The sequence below is a fragment of the Halichoerus grypus genome, chromosome 14 (genome assembly GCF_964656455.1).
Source record: "Halichoerus grypus chromosome 14, mHalGry1.hap1.1, whole genome shotgun sequence".
Lineage (NCBI taxonomy): Eukaryota > Metazoa > Chordata > Mammalia > Carnivora > Phocidae > Halichoerus > Halichoerus grypus.
Window position 1 is genome coordinate 90313848 of NC_135725.1, and position 17628 is coordinate 90331475.

Consider the following 17628-nt stretch of genomic DNA (forward strand, 5'->3'; position numbering starts at 1 on the left):
CTAAGGACTGAAAATACTGGACTAAAAGCTTCTGCGGACTGTTCCATCCAAAAATCACTCTGAGATACAGCAGCCTCCCTAGAACAGACCACAGCGCCCCCAGGAGCTGGCCCCATCCTGCCCACCAGCGGATGACTTACAACTCAGCTGGCCATTTTCTTTTCTCAGACTGGCCACCCGGTTTTAGAGAAATCTCTCTCCCTCCCTCTGCCAGTTAACACTTTCCAAAGGAAGCACGTGTTTGCTGGAGAGATGGTGACACTTCTGAGTCTGAGCTCTGCTCTCAGCTGTGCAGGTCAGAGGCTCAAATGAGCACAGGGGTCACCACAGTGGTGCCTCTGGGGATAGGGTGTACTTGGAGGAGCAAATGCTCTGGAAACTGGGCTCCAGCTTCCCTTCGGCCCTCACAACCTCCGAGCGACAGAGTTCTTTCAGTCCAGCTCCCGAAAGCCTTTGCCTCGAGGAGGAGCAGAAGGGCACCAGAAGGGGCAGGGCTTTGCCAAAGCGCACCCAGGGAGAGAGGGCCCGGTCAAGCCAGACACCCAGGATGAGCGGCTGGGAGCAGCCCCGAACTCCTGCCCTAATGAAGAGGGGCCGTGTGGGAAATGCTGCCGCTGTCCCCTGTCCCCGGTCGCAGCCATCTCAGGGGACGGTGATGTCACCTTGAACTCGGACACTCCCCAGCTCAGAAACGAACACTGCAGACAGGCTGGGGACTGTCAGCGCGGGAAGGGCCCCCTTGGAGACCAGCTCTTGCAACCTGGCATTTCACAGCTGCCGGCACTGAGAAAAGAATGGGACTTGGTCCAGGCCATGGAGCTGGCCGGCCCAGAGCCATGACCAGATCCTGGCCAGGGCCTGCCCCCCTTCCTCCCTCCTGGGTCCGCAGGGCAGGGACGCGGGGCGTCCTCCGACCGAGTCATCCCTCGGGGTCCCGGCGGCACAGGAGTCGGACACCCCCCAGCTGCGGGGTCGCCGCCGCGCACCCTATCGCGACGGAGGCTCCCGGCCGGCGCCCGGTGTCGCGACAGGGCGGGGCCGCCTCGGTCACCTGCATCAGCTCGAAGACGTGGTACGTCTCCCCGTACTGGGGCATTTCCGGGGGTATGTGGTGCGGGGCGGTGGTCGCGTCCATGCCGCGGTGCGGTGCGCCCGCTCCCTGGAGACAGCGGTCGCTAGGGCCGGCGCGCCGCCGCGTCATCAGCACGCGCCCGCGCCCTGGAGACCGCCGTCGCTAGGGCCGCCGCTCTACGTCATCAGCGCGCGCCCGCCGGCCCTCCAGGCTGGAGCACTGCTTGGTCCCCGGCTCCTCGGCCCGCGCGACCAGCCGCCGGGGGGCAGGTGCTTCCCCGCGCGGGCCTCGCTCCGCAGTCTGCACGTCTCAGCGGGACCCCTCAGGCCGCTCCAGCAGTGGCCTTCTAGGACCAGAGGTGCCTCGGGAGGGCCCCCGGTGCTGGGACGCTCAGGGTCACGTCGACCCCCCCACCGCAACAGAGCGGATGGGAGGCGGGTCCTGCGCTGGTTCCGCCGTCGCACCCCGACCCGGGCGTTGGGAGCTCTGAGGGCCGGCCCATTTCTGCTCTCGGGCCTCAGTTTCCCCATCTTTAAAATGAATAGAGGTTGGGGAACGGTTTGAAAAAGTAGGGGAGTCCCTGGGGCGGGCGGGAAGGCCTAGGCTCACGGGGTGGGGCGGGGCTGCCACGTGACCCGATTGCTATGGCACCCACGGGAACAATCGGGCCCGCGGCCCCGCCCCTTCTCGTCGACCTCCCCACCCCACCCACCCGCCTCCCCAGCCCTGGGAAGGGCCTCCCCGCCCCTCCGGGGCCCCAGACACCCTTGGAGGCACTCCAGCTTCAGAGCGCTCTGTAAGTGAAGGCCGCTCTAGGACCAGCAAGGTTAAAGCGGGCCGGGGGCGGGCCCACCCAAACCCTGGGGGTTGGGGGGAAAGGAATGGAGGGGACTGCCGCTGGTGCGGGACCGGGGTGGGGTGGGACATGGTTGGGGGAAGGAGGGCTTTGAGTTGCGCCAGTCCCCAGTGGGACAGGGCAGGCAGCCTGGTATCAGACACAGCGCTCAACTAGGAGCTCGAGCTTTTTGTCTGTTGCCATTTTTAGGAGGAGCTACTCCTGGTTTTGAGCCCTCAGTGTTCTTAACAAAACTATGGGGTCTGTACCTTATGGACAGGACGTCTGGCATTGTCAGTACAGGTTGCCCCAAGTTCAGCTCCTGGCTCCACCTGGCCTTGTGAGCCTGCTCTGTGCCTCACTTTCCTCCCCTGTGAAGTGGGGATTAGGGAAGGATTCCAGGAGCTAATATACCTGAAGTATTGGTAACTGGCATGTAATAAGTGCACAATGCATAGGGGCTACTATTAGCCATATTATCTCATTTAATCTCTGCACCAGCCCTGAGAAATAAGTACCTTCATTCCCATTTTACAGATAAGAAATTGGAGGATCAGAATGGTGAAAAGTGGTTGTGGCTGAATGACTTCTGGCAAAAGTCATTTCCCTTTTCTGGGCCTCTTTCCTCATCAGGGGTTGATCGTGAAGCATTAAAATCAGAAGTCCCCTTGAAGATCTTCTAATCCAAACCCCCTGATTTTACAGATGGATAAACTGAGGCCCAGAAAGAGGGAAATTCTTGGCCAAGTTCACTTGTTAAGCAAAGGCAGAGCCAGGGCTGACGTCTGACTCCTACCAAAGCCGTCACCACCGGCCACTTGCCCAGAGTCATGCCCTGCAGTGTAAAAGGCTGCAGTTCTGCCTCCTCCCCTCAGAGCCGCTTCCTCAAAGCGTGCACACCTTGGTTGGCTTGTCAAAGCCAACTGCAAAGACAGCTGGGGAAGAAAAGGAAGCTGCCTCCCCCTGAACAAAGAACACAACAACCAAACCCGCAATTTGCACTGGAGAGGTTCAGTTTGCTTCCTGGACATTTCTGAAATGACTTGCCTTTCTCCTCATTTATTTTAAGCCTTAGGCGCTTTTCATACCACGATTTCATCTTCTTTAGCAGCCTGGAAAAATACAAATCAATTAAAGCCTAAAACCTATTGGGTAATCATTTTTCCTCCCTCCTCCCCCAGATCGAGAAGTGCCTGCGCCCTGTGCCTTTCATCCACACTAATTTGGCCGCAGTGACTCTCGTGCAAGGGACGATCACTTTGGATAGCTTATTACAGCTCTTCTCACGACATCCTGGCGCGCATGTCACAAGTCGCTAGGATCAAGAGCCACGTCAGTTTTGCCCTCAGGGGCTCTTGGGGCCACCAGCCGAGGTAGTGCTATAACCTTAGAGAACTTGACAGCCCCAGGAAGCCCCAGGAGGGTGGCAGGAAGTCAGACACCTAGGGCAGCCCCCTAGGGGATGGGGCACAGAGAACAGTCTCACGGGAGTGGAAATGAGGCCCAGGGGTCCAGCCAGTGCCTGACCCCTAGGAGGGTTTGAGCAGCTTCTCAGGCCTTTGGTATCCCCTCCACCCCACCCACCCGCTCCCAGCTCTGGTCAGTCTGATGTCTGGCATGTCTGTCTCTATGGACCATCACAGAGGGAGGAGGGAGCTATCCGAGAGCCCAGACTTTATAAAGTCAGGCAGAGCTGAGTGGGAGATCCTGGTTGGCTCACTTCTCCTACCTGGGTAACCTCAGCTTCGTCATCTGTCATGGGATAATCATGGTACCTTCATAGGTGAGGACTTAATGCATGGCCAGGGTTTTCCTAGGGCCCCATGGAGAGTAACTGCTGTTAGGAGGGTTGGGGTGGGTGTTCAGGATCTCCTTGAAGGCTGGAGCATGGTTCTAGTTTGCCCTGCCCCGCACCCACCCACCCCCTGCAAAGGACCCTCTTGCAGACTGTGAAGCTCTTCATCCCGACACGCCCATCCCACTGCCCAGCTTCCTTTTCTCTTTAGCAGTGCCCTTATCTAAAACATGGTTCATTCACTCATCCTTATTGTCTGCCTCCCACTCTGAAAGATAAGTCCCTCCAGGGAAGGGGATCTTGTCTATTGTGTTCAATGCTATGTATAGCCCAGCACTCAGAATGGTGTCTGGCGTATGGGAGGCATTGCAGAATGAATGAATGAATGAACGAATGAACGCATGACATGCTTCTTACCCCTTTTGGCCTTCAGTGGTTCTCCTAGCTTTGTCTGACGCTTAGGTCCCTCGGCCTTACCCTGTCCACTGCCTTCTGTGCTTGCTCACAATATTCCACATAACCCCCTCCCAGCCTCTAGCCAGGGTCCCCACCCCTCTGCCCCACCCTCCCCACCTCTCCTCTCCAGGAGGTCAAGCCCTCAGCAGCCTCTGCTGCTTTCGGGGTGCACACCGTGCCTGTCGTGGCCTGCTCCCATGATTGTGTGCACACCGTGTAATCACAGCTGCTTTCGCTGCCCCGACAACCGGGTGCTGCCGCATTCCAGGCCCTGGGCTCCACACCTGCCACCTGCCGCGGTCCTCACCCCAAGGCTGGGAGGCTGGCCCTGTCCTCTCCCAATAGCACGTTAGAACGCGGAGGCTCACCCCGCAGGGGCACCAGGATTTGAAGCGGGACTATGGGACTCCGGGCTTGGGTTCTTAACCACCCAGCACAGCCCCGAGCGTTAATGGGGGAAGGCCAGACTGAAAGCACGTGCTCCCACTCCTCCCCCGAAACCCCCCTGTGTGCTGGGCTCCGACTTTCCTAGGCCTTCAGCCCCCTAGTCACTTGTAAGCCCCAGGCCCAAACCAGGTGAGGCAAGTAAGGCGGTTGCCTTGGCGCAGAATGTGAAGGGCACCAAAAACCCCCGCCATCAGGACGAATAACATTTAAAAACATCAAAACTAATGCAAAAAAACCATTGAGAGTAAACTATTAAAAATTTAAAGACGGGATCAGTATTACTTGTTGCTTTTGCCTCGGACTCCTGTACAGCAAGGCCCCGCACTGGATCCCATCCTGTGTTTACTTAAAATTCAGGCACTTTGTGGACTTTTTGCTATTGACTTTTATTTCTTCAAATAGTATGTCAAATATTTTTACCTGGCTCGATTGCTGGGCTTTGTGGTACCCCTTCAGTTTCACACCGAGGGCCTCACCTGCCTGGTAAGCCTGCACCCTTGGAGATACAACCCAAAACCTTGCCCCCCTTTACCGCGTCCCCCATTGCCACCTCTGGGCAGGGGGTAGGGGGACCTTGGCAGGGGTTCCAGGTGTCTGACAAAGAGAGGGCCCCCACTGCATCCCCACAACCCAGGCTCCCCTTTGCGCTCACCCACGGCAGGCGGGACTGAGTGGGGAGGACACGGGCGCCCAGCCCGCCCCTGGCCCAGGCCCACCCCCATAGAGCTGCAGCTGCTGTGAGCAAACAGGCACCGTGGCTCCCGGGGGGGGGGGGGGTGCGCTGGGCACTGCTGCTGAATGTCCTCCTCGACCCACTGAGGTTCACAGGGCGCCATTATCAGGGCCCATCCTGGCGCGACTCGGCTCCCAGCGCTCCCCAAGTTCTCTGATGTGCTGCCCCCGTCGTGTCCTGGAGGCCACCTGCTCATCTGTTCTTGCATTTCCTTTCATCCCTCTTCTTGCCTCGGAGATGCCCTCCCTGCTCCAGCCCTGCCCTGGGCTCGGGTTGCTGAGGGAGACACAGCAGAAATGGCCTCCCGTCTCCCTTGGGCTTGCTCCTCTCCACCTGGGGCCTGCCAGGAAGCCTGGGATGTCTTCTGCCCCGCCCCAGCCCTTGCAGCGACTCACTTGGACCCGAGCTTGGCTCAGCCTCCTCTGACCCCCGCTCACACAGGGTACACGTGTGCTGCTGCCTCGCGGTGGAGGCGCGGCGGCTGGGGCAGCTCTGAGGACTCTGGGCAGATGTCAGGAAGCCTGGGACCTCGGGTGTCTCCGACAAGCTTGCTGTGACACCCTGGACTTCAGCTGCCCCCCCGCCGGAAGTTAAGGGGAGTTGACCGACTGAGGTCTCCCAGTTCTGGGGCTCCGTAGATCTGGGACCTGGGTATCTTGCACAGGCTCAGCAAAACTGGTGTCACAGAGAGCAGAACCCACAGCCTTCTCTGCTCACAGAAGATTCTAGACGCCTTGTGGACTACCTGAACCACACCAGGGACAGTCTGTGAGGCACCAGAAGAGAGCACTCCCCATGACGTTAATGTTTCCCCTCAGGCCAGCCCCTGCCCTGAGAATGTGCCAACCTGAGATCAGGGCTCCTGACCCAAGCACAGAGCAGGGAAACTGCATCTTCTCACACTCGACAATCCAGGACAGGCTCTTCCCCTGCTTGGCCCACTGGAAACAAGCCCTAGACTTTCCCACCAATTGCAAAGAGGCAGATGGTTTAAAATGATTTGGTCCAAACTGATAATCACAGATCTTATTTTCCGTGACCTATGCCGTGATCCCCTCTGTTGCTGACGGCACAGGAAGGCATTGGAGGCTCTGTGTGTGCGTGTGTGTGTGTCCACGGTCTGGAGAAACTGAGGACCAGAGCAATCTGTGTCCACACTTGAGGGAAGGAAGTCACAGTTGATGGCAAAGAATGTGTCCTTGGAGGGTAGAGGGACCTGGGTCAGGCTCTGCTCTGTCTTGGACGGCCTGGGGCATCTTGAGTGAGCGCGGTGCTCGCCCGAGAGGGGCCTAGGCATGTTGGTCTGAGACTCCAGAGCTGTGCCCGGGGCCTCAGCCCTGCACTCTTCCTCCCCATAGATCCCCCTTCTCCTGTGAATGACCGCTGAGGAAGACAATGAATGAGGCAAAGGAGTCTCTTCGAAACATCGAGCAGAAGTACAAGCTCTTCCAACAGCAACAGTTCACCTTCATCGCCGCTCTGGAGCACTGCAGGGAGAACGCCCACGACAAGATCCGGCCCATCGCCAGCATCGGACAGGTGGCATCCCGTGGGCTGGCGGGCGGCGGGGCCGGGCTCCTTGGGGCCTGCCAGGCCCAGAGATTCCTGGGTGACACCTTGCTTGAAAGATGAAACTGAAGCCCAGAGGGGGCAAGCACCTTTGTGCCAGAGTCAGGACTCGGAGCCTAACTAGTGGAATGAGCCAGGCATCCCCTCCCCAAGTATGTGAGTAAATAACAAAGTGGTTACAAACATGGGCTGGACACTGCCAGCCAGGGTTCAGGTCCCGGCTCAGCCCCACGCGCCCTCTGTGACCTCCGGCCGGGAGTCACCTGTCTGTGCCCCAGTTGTCTACTCTGTAGAGTAAGAACCTCCGGGGAGTATGCGGATTTAGGGAGATCATGAGGGAGACTCTCAGCCAGCGTCTGATGCCTGTGGTCCCAGCTGTCAGATCCTACTGGGATCTGAGAAACTGTGAGGCGCCAAGCACATTGCTCCACCCCCCACCCCACCCCCGTCTGCAAACATTTTCACGTAACCCGGGTGTCCTCGTGAGTTAGCTCTATCCCAGTTTGCTCTGCCGAAGACCGAACACACCTTCCAGGAAGCAGCACACACGTAGGTGGGACCCTCCCAACTGCACTCATGCCTCGGGCCCACGGTCAGCTTGTGGAAGGCCAGTGGCTCATGGCGTGGGGCGGGTGCGGCCTCAGAGCTCAGAACTGCTTAGGAGAAGTGCACGGGCCCACAGAGAATAGCAACCCTGCCTGCATCCTTCAAAAAATCCTTTCTTCTAAAATATGTAAAAGCCTCTCCCAGTTTTTTAACCTGAAAACTTTTTAAACCTACAGAAAATAGCCTCTTTCCCCTGAACTATCTGGAAGTCAGTTAGCTACATCCTTTTTCTAGCCCGTTCCCCAAAGGCTCTGACTTCCAAGGCCACTGGACAGGTTTATCAGGAAGGAGCATCTGAGACCCGCACCCCTGTCACACGCACAAGGGAGTGGCCTTCTGGCCCCTGGTTCAGCAAAGGCTCTTGGTAAACAGCGGCCCCAGGGTTTGACTCTCTATGGGAAGCCCTCCCTGAGCTGGGTCATCCACAGGTAACCGGCACACACAGCAGGTAGCCCAGTGACTGCCGTGTTGTGGTTACACCACGGGCCAGGCCCCTCCTCACCCTCCGCGGTGCCCTAGCAGATATGGAGGTGGCCGGAGCCCCCCCACCCCCCACAGCTGCTGGACTTGCAGCCACTCAGATCATGTGGGAGGACATCCCCTAGCAACAGAAAGGCGACCTACCTGGCTTAGACTTAGAACGTTCTGGCTGCTAGGGGAGGGAGGTGATGTCCCCGGCCACCGGCCCACCACGGGTAGGGCCTGCCTTGGGGAAATGGGCCAGTGATCCTGCCTGGACCGGAGCCAGTTTCTCCCCAGCCCAAGGCCAGGCCTCCCACCTTGCCTGACCTCAGATCCAGAGAGACAGGGGCGGGGGGTGGGGGGCGAGGTTGGATAGAGAGGAAGAGCCCCTGCCCGGGAAGGACCTCCATCCCCCCCAAGAAGAGGGGTTGAACGCGGATCAGCCGTCTCACCATTCTGAACACCTTTAACGACTGGAGAAAGGCGTCCCGACTCCTGCATCTGGAACACGTTCACAGGGGAGCTTTCGTTTTGTTTGGCGTGTAAGCTCTTCATCCTAGAGTTGGTGTCGGTGTGTGGTGTGAGGTTCAGACTACCTTCTGTGGGTGATCCCTCTGCCGGCTCCCCTTGTCCCTCCTTCCTCTACCTTGGAGACACAGGACAAGGAAACTTCAGAGGATTTAGTGCCTTCTCTCTGCTCCTCAGTGGGGCCTGAGGGGGACTGTGGCCCGAAAGGTCGGGGAGCAGCGCTCTTTGCTTTAGGTGTTGGCTGAGGTGCGTGGCGCCGGTGGGGTTTAGATGAGCGTGTTGAGAGGTGTGAGGTCCAGGCTGCACGGCGCGTGGCGCAGCGCCTGGGGCGCTCCGTGACCGTAACTGCATGCAGACGCGTCGGCCCCGTGACCCCGCGCCCACAGGTGCAGAGCTACACGGAGCATTACTGCAACAACGCCACAGACCGGCGCGTCCTGCGCCTGTTCCTGGACATCTGCGCAGAGCTGAGCAAGCTGTGCCAGCACTTCGAAGCCCTGCACTCGGGCAGCCCGGCCACCAGCAACCTGCTTGAGAAATGCAAATCCCTGGTTAGCCAAAGCAGCGACCTGAGCAGCCTCAGGGCAAAGTAAGTCCCTTCTGGGCCTGTTGCGGAGGGCAGCGGGGCGGGAGGGAGCGGGGCCGACCCCCAGGAAGGAGCCGGCAGAGCCGAGAGGGCAGGTGCGTCCCGCGGGTGGGTCCTGTGGCGACTGTCCAGACCCCCCGCCCCGGGGGGAACTCCCAGGCCCACTGACTTACTGGAAGGGCCAACCCCACAAACCGTTTTAGTGCAAACGAGGGCTGCTGAGGCCGCAGGTAGAGTGGAGCTGGTACGGGGCAAAGGGAAGGGGGGTCGCAGGGCCCGTGTTCCCAGAAGCCCACGGAGAAGCCCCAGGACCGCCAGTGCGGCTCCCTCGTTCTGCGCCCTGGGGGCCCTCAGCACAGGGTGCCCTGTTCCGGAGCACGCCGTTTAGTTACCGGGGTGGAGAAGAGGCAGAGGGCCTAACCAGCAGGTTTTGGAGCAGTTAGGGCAGGTTTCCACGGCCCCTGATCCGGGGTTCTACAACCGAAGGCGAGTGCTTCGAGAGTCCTGCCCCTCACCCCTGGATTAGCCAGGGCTCCTGGGCCGCAGGCCCGCCGAGCCACCACCGTCCCGTCCGTAGAGAGTGCGCCTCGGCCCGTGCGGCCCTAAGCCTCCCCAGGGGATTCTGAGGGGCGGCCAGGATTAGGGCCTGCCCCGGGCCTGGACGGAGCCCTCTTGCTGCCCCGCAGGTACCCTCACGACGTGGTGAACCACCTCAGCTGTGACGAGGCCAGGAACCACTACGGAGGCGTCGTCAGCCTCATCCCCATCATCCTGGACTTAATGAAAGAATGGATCGCCCACTCGGAGAAGCTGCCCCGTAAAGCCCTGCAGCATGTGAGTGAGCCCCAGGCACGCCAGGAAGCCACCCGGGCGGCCGCTCGCCCTGCCTGGACCACAGGCACCCAGCCTCGGTTAAGGAAGCACAAACGTAGGCGACTTACAAAAGACAGCCCCAAACCTAGGGGGAATGACACAGGATGTCTCAAACCTCCCTGGAGACCGCCTGGCGGGAAACTGTAACTCAGAGCCGGCAAGCTGCTGCGTCCCGTAGGGTGCTTGGTCACTTAACTTGGTCTCCACCGGCTGATCCATTCTTCGGCGCCCACAGTCCCCGCCACAGATGAACCCCAGAGGGCCTGCCCGATACACTGTTGAGAACCTCTCTCCCTCTGTCACTTTCACTTCTAAGCTCTCCTCCTCTGAGTGTCCGGCTCTGTGCCAATGAAGAGGACCCCCACTTCTGGTGTTGGTGGGAGCGGGTGTCCCGGGGAGGCTGCTGAGAGCTGGGGTCACCGGCCTGCCCAGGTGCTCTGGGAGCTCCCAGCCCGCACCCTGCCGGGCCCGGCCACGCTGCAGGTCTGGCTTTCTGGGCCGAGCCGCCGAGCCGGAGGCCTGCCAGCTCCCTTCCCACCACAGCGGCAACCCTAGGCAAGGCTCAGCTCCTGCAAGGTCCGGCTGCTCGGCCTGCCAGGATGCTGAGGGCCGGCACGGTGGACTTCCTCAGTGTGATGAGGTCTCTGGACCAAAACCCAAAGGGGAACGAACCTGCCTTTGCTCTCCTTTACTTGGGAGAGGGGAGACCATGAGAGAAGCCGGAAGAATTCTGATTTTATGGCTCCCGTGCAAGGAGTTTCCTGATTTTCACAACACAGTCAAGGCCCCGACATTATAGAATGTGTCTCCGGCTTTTGCGCTTGCTGGAAGTTCTGACTGACTGTTGGCTTTTCCCTTCACAGGGGGCGACTTAGCTTCTCTGTTCTTGCTTCCTCGGGGGTGACCGTCAAGAATAAAAAGTGTTCTCCCACCTCTCTGCCTGGCTTGGTTTCCTGGGAGTTATCCCTTCTTTATTTACCCTAAGACCTCAGAGGACACTGGCCAGTAGCCTCACAAGCAAAACCACGAGCAAAGAGCAACCACTATAGACATTTGCTCTCAGGGGGTTCATGCCAAAGACCCACAGGCCAGCTCGTAACTGGCCTTCCGTAGTTAGAAGCTCTTCAGACAGGAATCTGAATAGACATCTGAATTTTCCAGACGAAATCAAAAACTGCCACCTCTGAGTCTTTCTCTCAAAGAGCTGCTTCCGCCATTAACATGGGCAGAGCACACCGATTTCCAGGGACAGCTGGAAATGTCTGTTCCAAGGAAGAGATGGTGAGGCAAGGCTGGATCGAACAATTGTTTGAGGTAGTTTCCTGCCTTCCTCCAAACCCCTGATGACGTAACGGAAGGAAGGTGGTGGGTGCCAGCTGCCCTTCTCCCTGGCACGCTCACAGAACAGGACCGGTAAGCTCTCGATGACCTCGGTGTCACCTGGGTGCCACCAAAAGGACTGTATTAAAGCCAACGGCCAGCCAACCCGTAGGGAGGCAAGCATACTCCCAGCACGAGGTGGGACAGCAGTGCAGCCCCTGCAGGCCGTCCGGCTTGGAGAGTCTGGGTGGGGATGACTCACGTCACCCGCTCCATGCCACCACGCCACTCTCGGGGGGGGAAGGCAGGAATCCGAGGCAGAGAACGGGAGGATCTGTGGCTGTGGGCCAGAGAATGGGCTAGAACAGAAAGGGTCCTAGAGAGAGGAAAGCCACATTCTACTTGTCAGCACCCCTCCGGCCACCTGAGGTGACCAACCAAGCCAGGCTGGAAGCTTCTGCATCCGTGGACGGGTCCCTACTTTGCCTACAAGCCCCTCAGAGGCCAGCGCGAGTCACTTCATGTCAACACAGCAGAATAGTGCAAAACAATAGATTTTTATTTGTTCACAGTTAAACACAAGCAACTGCCTTGACATTTTAGAACATTCTAAGAAGGACAGCAAACCCTTTTGATTCCAATTCCCATTTACTAAGATTGTACCATTTTCTCTCGCAGTTCTTGTTTATGGCATCTGACGTGGATTGTTTGACATGCTTTTAAGATCAAGGCGGGAAGGTTTAAACCTTTTGACAAGAGGACTTTCTCAAATTTAACTAAAAGCAGTCAGTTAAAAAAAAATCTTTTTTTCACTGATGGGACCCCTTTAAACTGCAAGTTAGCCACATGTGGGTGATCCATGATTGAGTTACAAAACTAGATTACGTCTTAACAAAATCTGTTCCTCCGTAATATACTTATTATGGTCCATAGAAGTCTTCTGAAAAGTGATCACTGATTCTTCCTAGTGCAAAATGCCCGGCCGCCTCTTTGATCAGCCAGAGTATCTGCTGCGTCCAGCAGCGCCGTACCCTCCTGTCCAAACACCGTAGCGAGGTGGGGGAAGGGAGGAGGGGGTGATGGGGGTGGGTCTCAAACTCTCAGGGGTCTCCTCTAAAACATCTATTCCAATGGTTCAACTGACCTACTTATCCCCGATGGACAATTCGGTGGTGAAGGGAAGGGAAGGGGGGGCAGAGGGCTCTGCAGTGGCGGGTGCAGGGGCTCACTACCCCGGGCAGGCTCCCCTGGTTGCTACAGCCCCTCTTCTCTCAGGTGAGCACATACAGACCGGAGGACAGCATGGAAAAGACGGGAACCCACTCTCCCCGCACACGTCAGAGAGTCCTGGACGGGGACACGAGCCACATGGGACAAGGGTCACAGCAGCAGCCTTGGGGCCAGGCTCCGACCTACACTTGCTCTTTCACCTATACAGAAAAGCCTCCTGGAGGGCAACCAATTCCTCTGCCACACGGGGGAGGGGAGGGAGGAGGGGAGGGGAGGGGCAAGGAGGACTCGAGTTAGAGAAGTCTGGGCAGAAACATACAGACATGGTGGGGCTGGAGATCGGTTTCCAGCGGGCACCTCCAGAGTGGAAAGGAGCAGAGGGAGCTGCGCTGACGGGGGTCATTCCATGAGCCCCTTTCTTCCCCGCAGGAGACGTGGGTGGGATCTCTGGGTGGGATCGGGCTCGGCCTAGGACCACTGAGAGAGGCTGGGTGGCCCTCCACCCGGACTGTGGCTCCGGACCAAGCCTCCGCGCCGCCCACACTCTCCTTAACCTGCACGGCTTCCTCCCATCTCGTGGCACTCCACGTGGCACTTCCTCTCACTCGTTCTTCCGTTCTTTCTGGCTTCAAGTGGCATGTTCCAGTATTTGGTACAAACTCCCACTGGCTAGTCACAGCACATGCTATATTCTCTACACAGAAACACCCAAGTTTTCATTCGGAACTGTGAGTCCGGACCCCTACAGCCCAGCTCACGGGGACCCCTCATCGCGGCCGCTGTATGAGCCACCCCCTTCTGCACAACCATAAGACTTTGGCCTTTTGTGACAAAACCTCTAGAAACCACACGGGCTGTGGCAAATGGGGACGGCCCAGGGTCTAGAGTTTCGTGTCCTGTCGTCCTGATTTTGCCCCGTGAAGTGCCAGCCTCTTGGACCACGGTGGGCTCACCGTCCATGTCAGCGGCTCCCAGGTTCCCTGCTCGGAAGAGCTGGCCCCTTTCCCCTCCACACGGCACACACAGCAGCTGACCTATCGCTTCTCTGCACCCACGGAGCCTGGTAAGAATCCCCAGCAGCTGAAACACTGCTGACCAAGCTAGGGAGGCCACGGCCGCCCACTGGCCGCCCACAGCTGGGCCTAGCACTCAGCTCACGGAAGCCTTTAAAAACCTCCTGACCCAAGAAACGACCTCTGTCTCCTGCCTTTGGATTTATTTTCTTACTCGTGACTAGGTACTTCTTCCAATGCTACACTAACGATGTCTGTAGACTTTATGGCAGAACCCTGTCAAAAGCTTTTTAAAAATCCCTCAAAGTCCTGTCTGAGAGAGGCCCGTGCGCCTCCGTCCTGCAGTGGACTCGGGAATGCGCTTTCTCTATGGAGACCACGCCGCCCCCGTGAACTGTAGTGCTCCTTTTGAAAACAAATTTCATGCTGCCCAAGAAGCAGACTGCAACCCCAGGGCCTGTGCCGACCCTGGTTAGTGTCGGGTGGGGAGCAGAGCAGGTCACGCACGCTGGCCACACGGCTCTGAGGCAGGCAAGCGTGCTCCGAGTGGCCGGGCAGAGGCTGCCCGAGCTGCCCAAGCCTGACCTGCCCAAGCTGCTCGACCTGATGCTCTAACTATTCTAATACCTTTGCCCTGCCAGCTCCCAGGCTCGAATTCTCTCTCTAGTGTCCCTCTACTATCACCTTTCAGTCCTTAAAAAGACTCGCTGCAGCGCAATCAGTGACCTGCTGGCCCCTGGCAGGTTTATTGTTTCTAAAACCAAACTAAACCTTACTATTGACTTGAGTCCTTTGCAACATAAAAGCCTAAATGTTTAGGCTGGGTAACTTCAACATGCGTCCAGGCCTCAATCCCCCAGCCTTGGCTGAATAAAAAGCCCGGCCCCCTAGAACGCAAAGGAAGCTGAGCGCAGCTCCCCTAGGCTGGCCGTGGTTGTCGAGCTGAGCAGCCGGCTGGGCCGGAGGGATGTGCCAAGGGCCCTGGGCCCAGAGACCTGCCCGTGGAGCCTCCAGCGCAGGCCACGGCCCACTTCACCACGCTGCCTCCCCCTTCTCCCCTGTATTTTTACATCTTCTCGGCTCTTAAAAATGTTTTTTCTTTCTCTACATTGGCCTCTGCCTTTGCCAGTTAATCAGGGAAAAGGCTTTGATTAAACGCCTGGCGTCTTTGTTCTGTGGCACAGTCTCTCAGGCTGGGGGAGGGTGAGCATTCTGACCTGGTTTCAGTAGGAATCCAGTTAACATTTTTTTCCTTTCTGAATTTGTTCGTGTTTTCCTTTCCTAAAACTGAACTAGGAAACAGGACATACTCAATTTTAAGCTCTCCTTTGGACAAAGCTGAATTCACCACATGGGGTTATTGCTAGTCCACACGGGACGTCCAGCGGCCATTGCCGGGCCGGGCAGGGCCGGGCACAGTCGAGCACACCTGAAGATCCTGTCCCGACGAGGCCTCGCGCCAGTGTGGTGGTGGTGACACAGCGTCTCTCGTGACCTCGCCCCCTCTGGGCAGGAGTGCTAGAATGTTTACTGCAACACTTAAAACAAAAGACCTTCACCCTCACATGCTGGAAGCTTCTGTAAGCAGTAAGATTTCGTACCATTACAGTCCGTCTTTTCCCCCCTCACGGCTGAAGCCCCTCATATACTTTTAACTAAAAGAATAAAAAAGAGAAAAACCAAGTTCATCGGCTCTTTCCTACCGGGCTCTCTCTGCCTCAGCTGGGACACTAAGCAACAACTCTTAGGCTTCTAGCATCTACCTCTGGAGGCTGTGTTGAGTTCAGATGCTGTGCTGGGGTCACCCGAGCGTGTGCAGGCAGCCCGGGGTGCACGTCAGACCGCCTCTGTCAACGCTCGCCAGGACTCTGCTCTAACATGCTCGGCCACGACTAACGTGCGGGAAGGGAGCGGCATCAAGCTCCCTGGAGGTCGGCCCCGGAAAGTTAGCTGGTGTGAGAAAGCTGTTACCTTTTTGGTGGTCTAGAACCAGCAACGGCGACGCGGCTCTAGCAGCCTGAGAAGCAATGGTCATTTAAATGCTGAAGAAACTCTTTGGACCTTCAGAGCCTTTCTGCGGCAGCATCACCAAGAAGCTGACACAAACGAGAGGCTCACGGAAACACGAAGGGGGGGTGATCCCCGAGGCTCAGCTAGCACAGCCCTGCCCGAGGGGCAGTTCCTCGTCCACAAGGGCTTCTCAGGCAACTGCTCAAGCCACCAACCTCCCCTCCTGCAGAGAGCGGGTTTTACCACCCCTACGCCAGCCTGGTCAGAGCAGTCCCAGCTTTCTAGCAAACACCAAATAAATAAGAGGTAGCGGGGAAGGAGGGACAGAGCATTCCCAAAGGAAAAGGATGGTCTCCATGGTGCCAGCTCCAGACTCCTCTAACAACAGACGTTTGTTCACACAGAACTTTCTAGGAAGCTTATCAGAACCGCCAAAAGAACGTAAGGGGGAATAAACAATTGTTTCTCTAGATCTGCTGCTAGAGAGGCTGCACTTCAGAACCAAAAAGCGGTGACAAAGTCTCATGTGAAAAGCTTCCACATGAAGTCGACCGGCTTCGCAAGCTACATCCCTGTGGAAAGGGACAAAACGAGACTTACCTGCAACACCACCAATTACCTGGGCTAACGGAGAGCCAACCCATTCTCCGAGTTTCAGGAAAGGAGAGAGTGGTGTGTTAGACTCAAAGATTAAATTTGGCCTCATATTGCACAGGTTCAAAGGGCGCAACCATTGTGGGGGAAGGAAGAAAATAAAGCTACTGAGGAACGCAAACTGGCCCTCGGATTAGTCCACACTGCCAGGTAAATGAAAGACAGGCTGGGGAGTGGGCTGAGGGGAAAGTTAAGAGGCATTTCAATGCCAGATCCAAAAACCGTTCTGCGTTCAGTCAACTGTCAAAAGGACCTCCATCCCATTTCCACCGCGTGAGCTAGCCACCCAGACCCTGGAGACAGGAAAGCCTGGGAACGTGCATTCACACCTCCTGTTCTACGCCAGCAACCTGCAAGTTAACACTGAGTGCCCGTCATCCTTCGCTGTGTTCATGATGAGTCTCGTTGTAGTCCATGATGTGCAGCTGTCCAACACTGTCCAGGTTCGGGGGGGAGGGGTGCAGGCCGTCGAGGTTCGGGGGGGTCTTGACTTCCACACCCAGGTCTTTGCCCAGTTCTGTCTTTAGCGTCTCAGAAAGGCTACTGATGGTCACGCTGTCCTCATCACACTGACTCTCACTCTTATTACGAAATAACTCTCGCGCCTTCATGCCCAGGAAGCTTTTTGAACTGGGAAGGGAGCCGACAGTCGTGGGGATGCTGGTGGCAGACTCTCCCACAGTAGTTTCCCACCGACTGCTGAACAGGCTGGCCCTTTGGATGGGGGGTTTCTCCGGGGTTGAAAGCTCGCTGCTGCTGCCGCCACGGCCACCTCCACCCCCTCTACTCGCGCCGCTGGCCCGCGCGCTGCTGCCGGGTCGGGGGGGCTTGGTGTCGCCGTTGTGGCCAGATGCCTCTTCGCTGTGCCCTGTTACGGAATCGGAGCAGCCGTCCTTGCAATAGGCAAGCCTGTAAGAAACCCAGGGAGGAGAAGAGGGGCGGCATTGGCGGTGCCCGCGTGTGTGGGAGGCGTGCAACTATGCAGGCCCAGACACTGAGCTCTGCGCTTTCGAGTGGGGAACCTGAGTGGGAGGTCTCGGCAAGAGAAACCGAGTCTCAACGAGGGACGGGAGATGGGAGATCGCACATGTGAGCACTTCCTGTGACCACATCCCGCGATCTGGGGCCAAGGACAGGGACGCAGAGAGACACCCGGGCGGCCCCGCCTAAGCCAGCGGAGACGGTTTCTCACGCCCCGAGACGCGGGCCCTATTCTGCTGCTGGCGGCTCGGGGACAAGGCTGCAGCTCCCACCTCTTTGTTCCTACCTTTCTTCTGCTGCTTCAGCTGCCTCTGCTTTTTCTTCTTCAAGTTTCTTCAGGAGGCCGTCCTTCTCCAATCTGCCATATAAATCTAAGATCTCCAACTCAAACACTTGGGTGATCCTTTTCTGAGCCTCATACCTGCTCTCTGCAGCCTGCAGCTGTCCTCTGAAACACA

The 17628-nt window shown here is 57.7% G+C and overlaps 3 protein-coding genes across 17 annotated transcripts in view; 1 reads left to right on the plus strand and 2 right to left on the minus strand.

Moving 5' to 3' along the window:
• The window catches only part of AK8 (adenylate kinase 8), a 116686-nt gene extending 115466 nt beyond the window's left edge, over nt 1–1220 (minus strand). The window contains exon 1 of one of the 3 annotated variants that reach the window (XM_036107852.2): nt 1052–1216. In XM_036107852.2, coding sequence (XP_035963745.2) covers nt 1052–1201 — 150 coding nt within the window. In that variant the 5' untranslated portion in view covers nt 1202–1216. Of the gene's footprint in view, nt 1–986 lie in introns of all 3 variants that reach the window. The other 2 variants (XM_036107859.2, XM_036107869.2) reach the window with 2 other exon arrangements.
• SPACA9 (sperm acrosome associated 9) lies at nt 446–10893 on the plus strand. 7 transcript variants are annotated; one of them, XM_036107908.2, is made up of 6 exons: nt 1257–1430; nt 3089–3280; nt 5008–5088; nt 6697–6877; nt 8890–9092; nt 9776–10893. In XM_036107908.2, exons 4-6 carry the CDS (start codon nt 6734–6736, stop codon nt 10107–10109), a joined length of 681 nt encoding a protein of 226 aa, XP_035963801.1. In that variant the 5' UTR covers nt 1257–1430; nt 3089–3280; nt 5008–5088; nt 6697–6733; the 3' UTR covers nt 10110–10893. The 7 variants fall into 7 exon arrangements, with proteins under 7 accessions (XP_035963810.1, XP_035963801.1, XP_035963817.1 ...); XM_036107924.2 differs by lacking the exon at nt 5008–5088 and having other exon boundaries at nt 9776–9923; nt 10826–10893; XM_036107891.2 differs by lacking the exon at nt 5008–5088.
• Nucleotides 10894–11820: 927 nt separating this feature from the next.
• Nucleotides 11821–17628, minus strand: part of TSC1 (TSC complex subunit 1) — a 49938-nt gene continuing 44130 nt past the window's right edge. For all 7 annotated transcript variants that reach the window (XM_036107806.2, XM_036107834.2, XM_036107815.2 and 4 more), the window contains 2 exons: nt 17457–17618; nt 11821–17098 (listed from right to left, as the gene is read on the minus strand). In XM_036107806.2, coding sequence (XP_035963699.1) covers nt 16564–17098; nt 17457–17618 — 697 coding nt within the window. In that variant the 3' untranslated portion in view covers nt 11821–16563. The remainder of the gene's footprint in view (nt 17099–17456; nt 17619–17628) is intronic.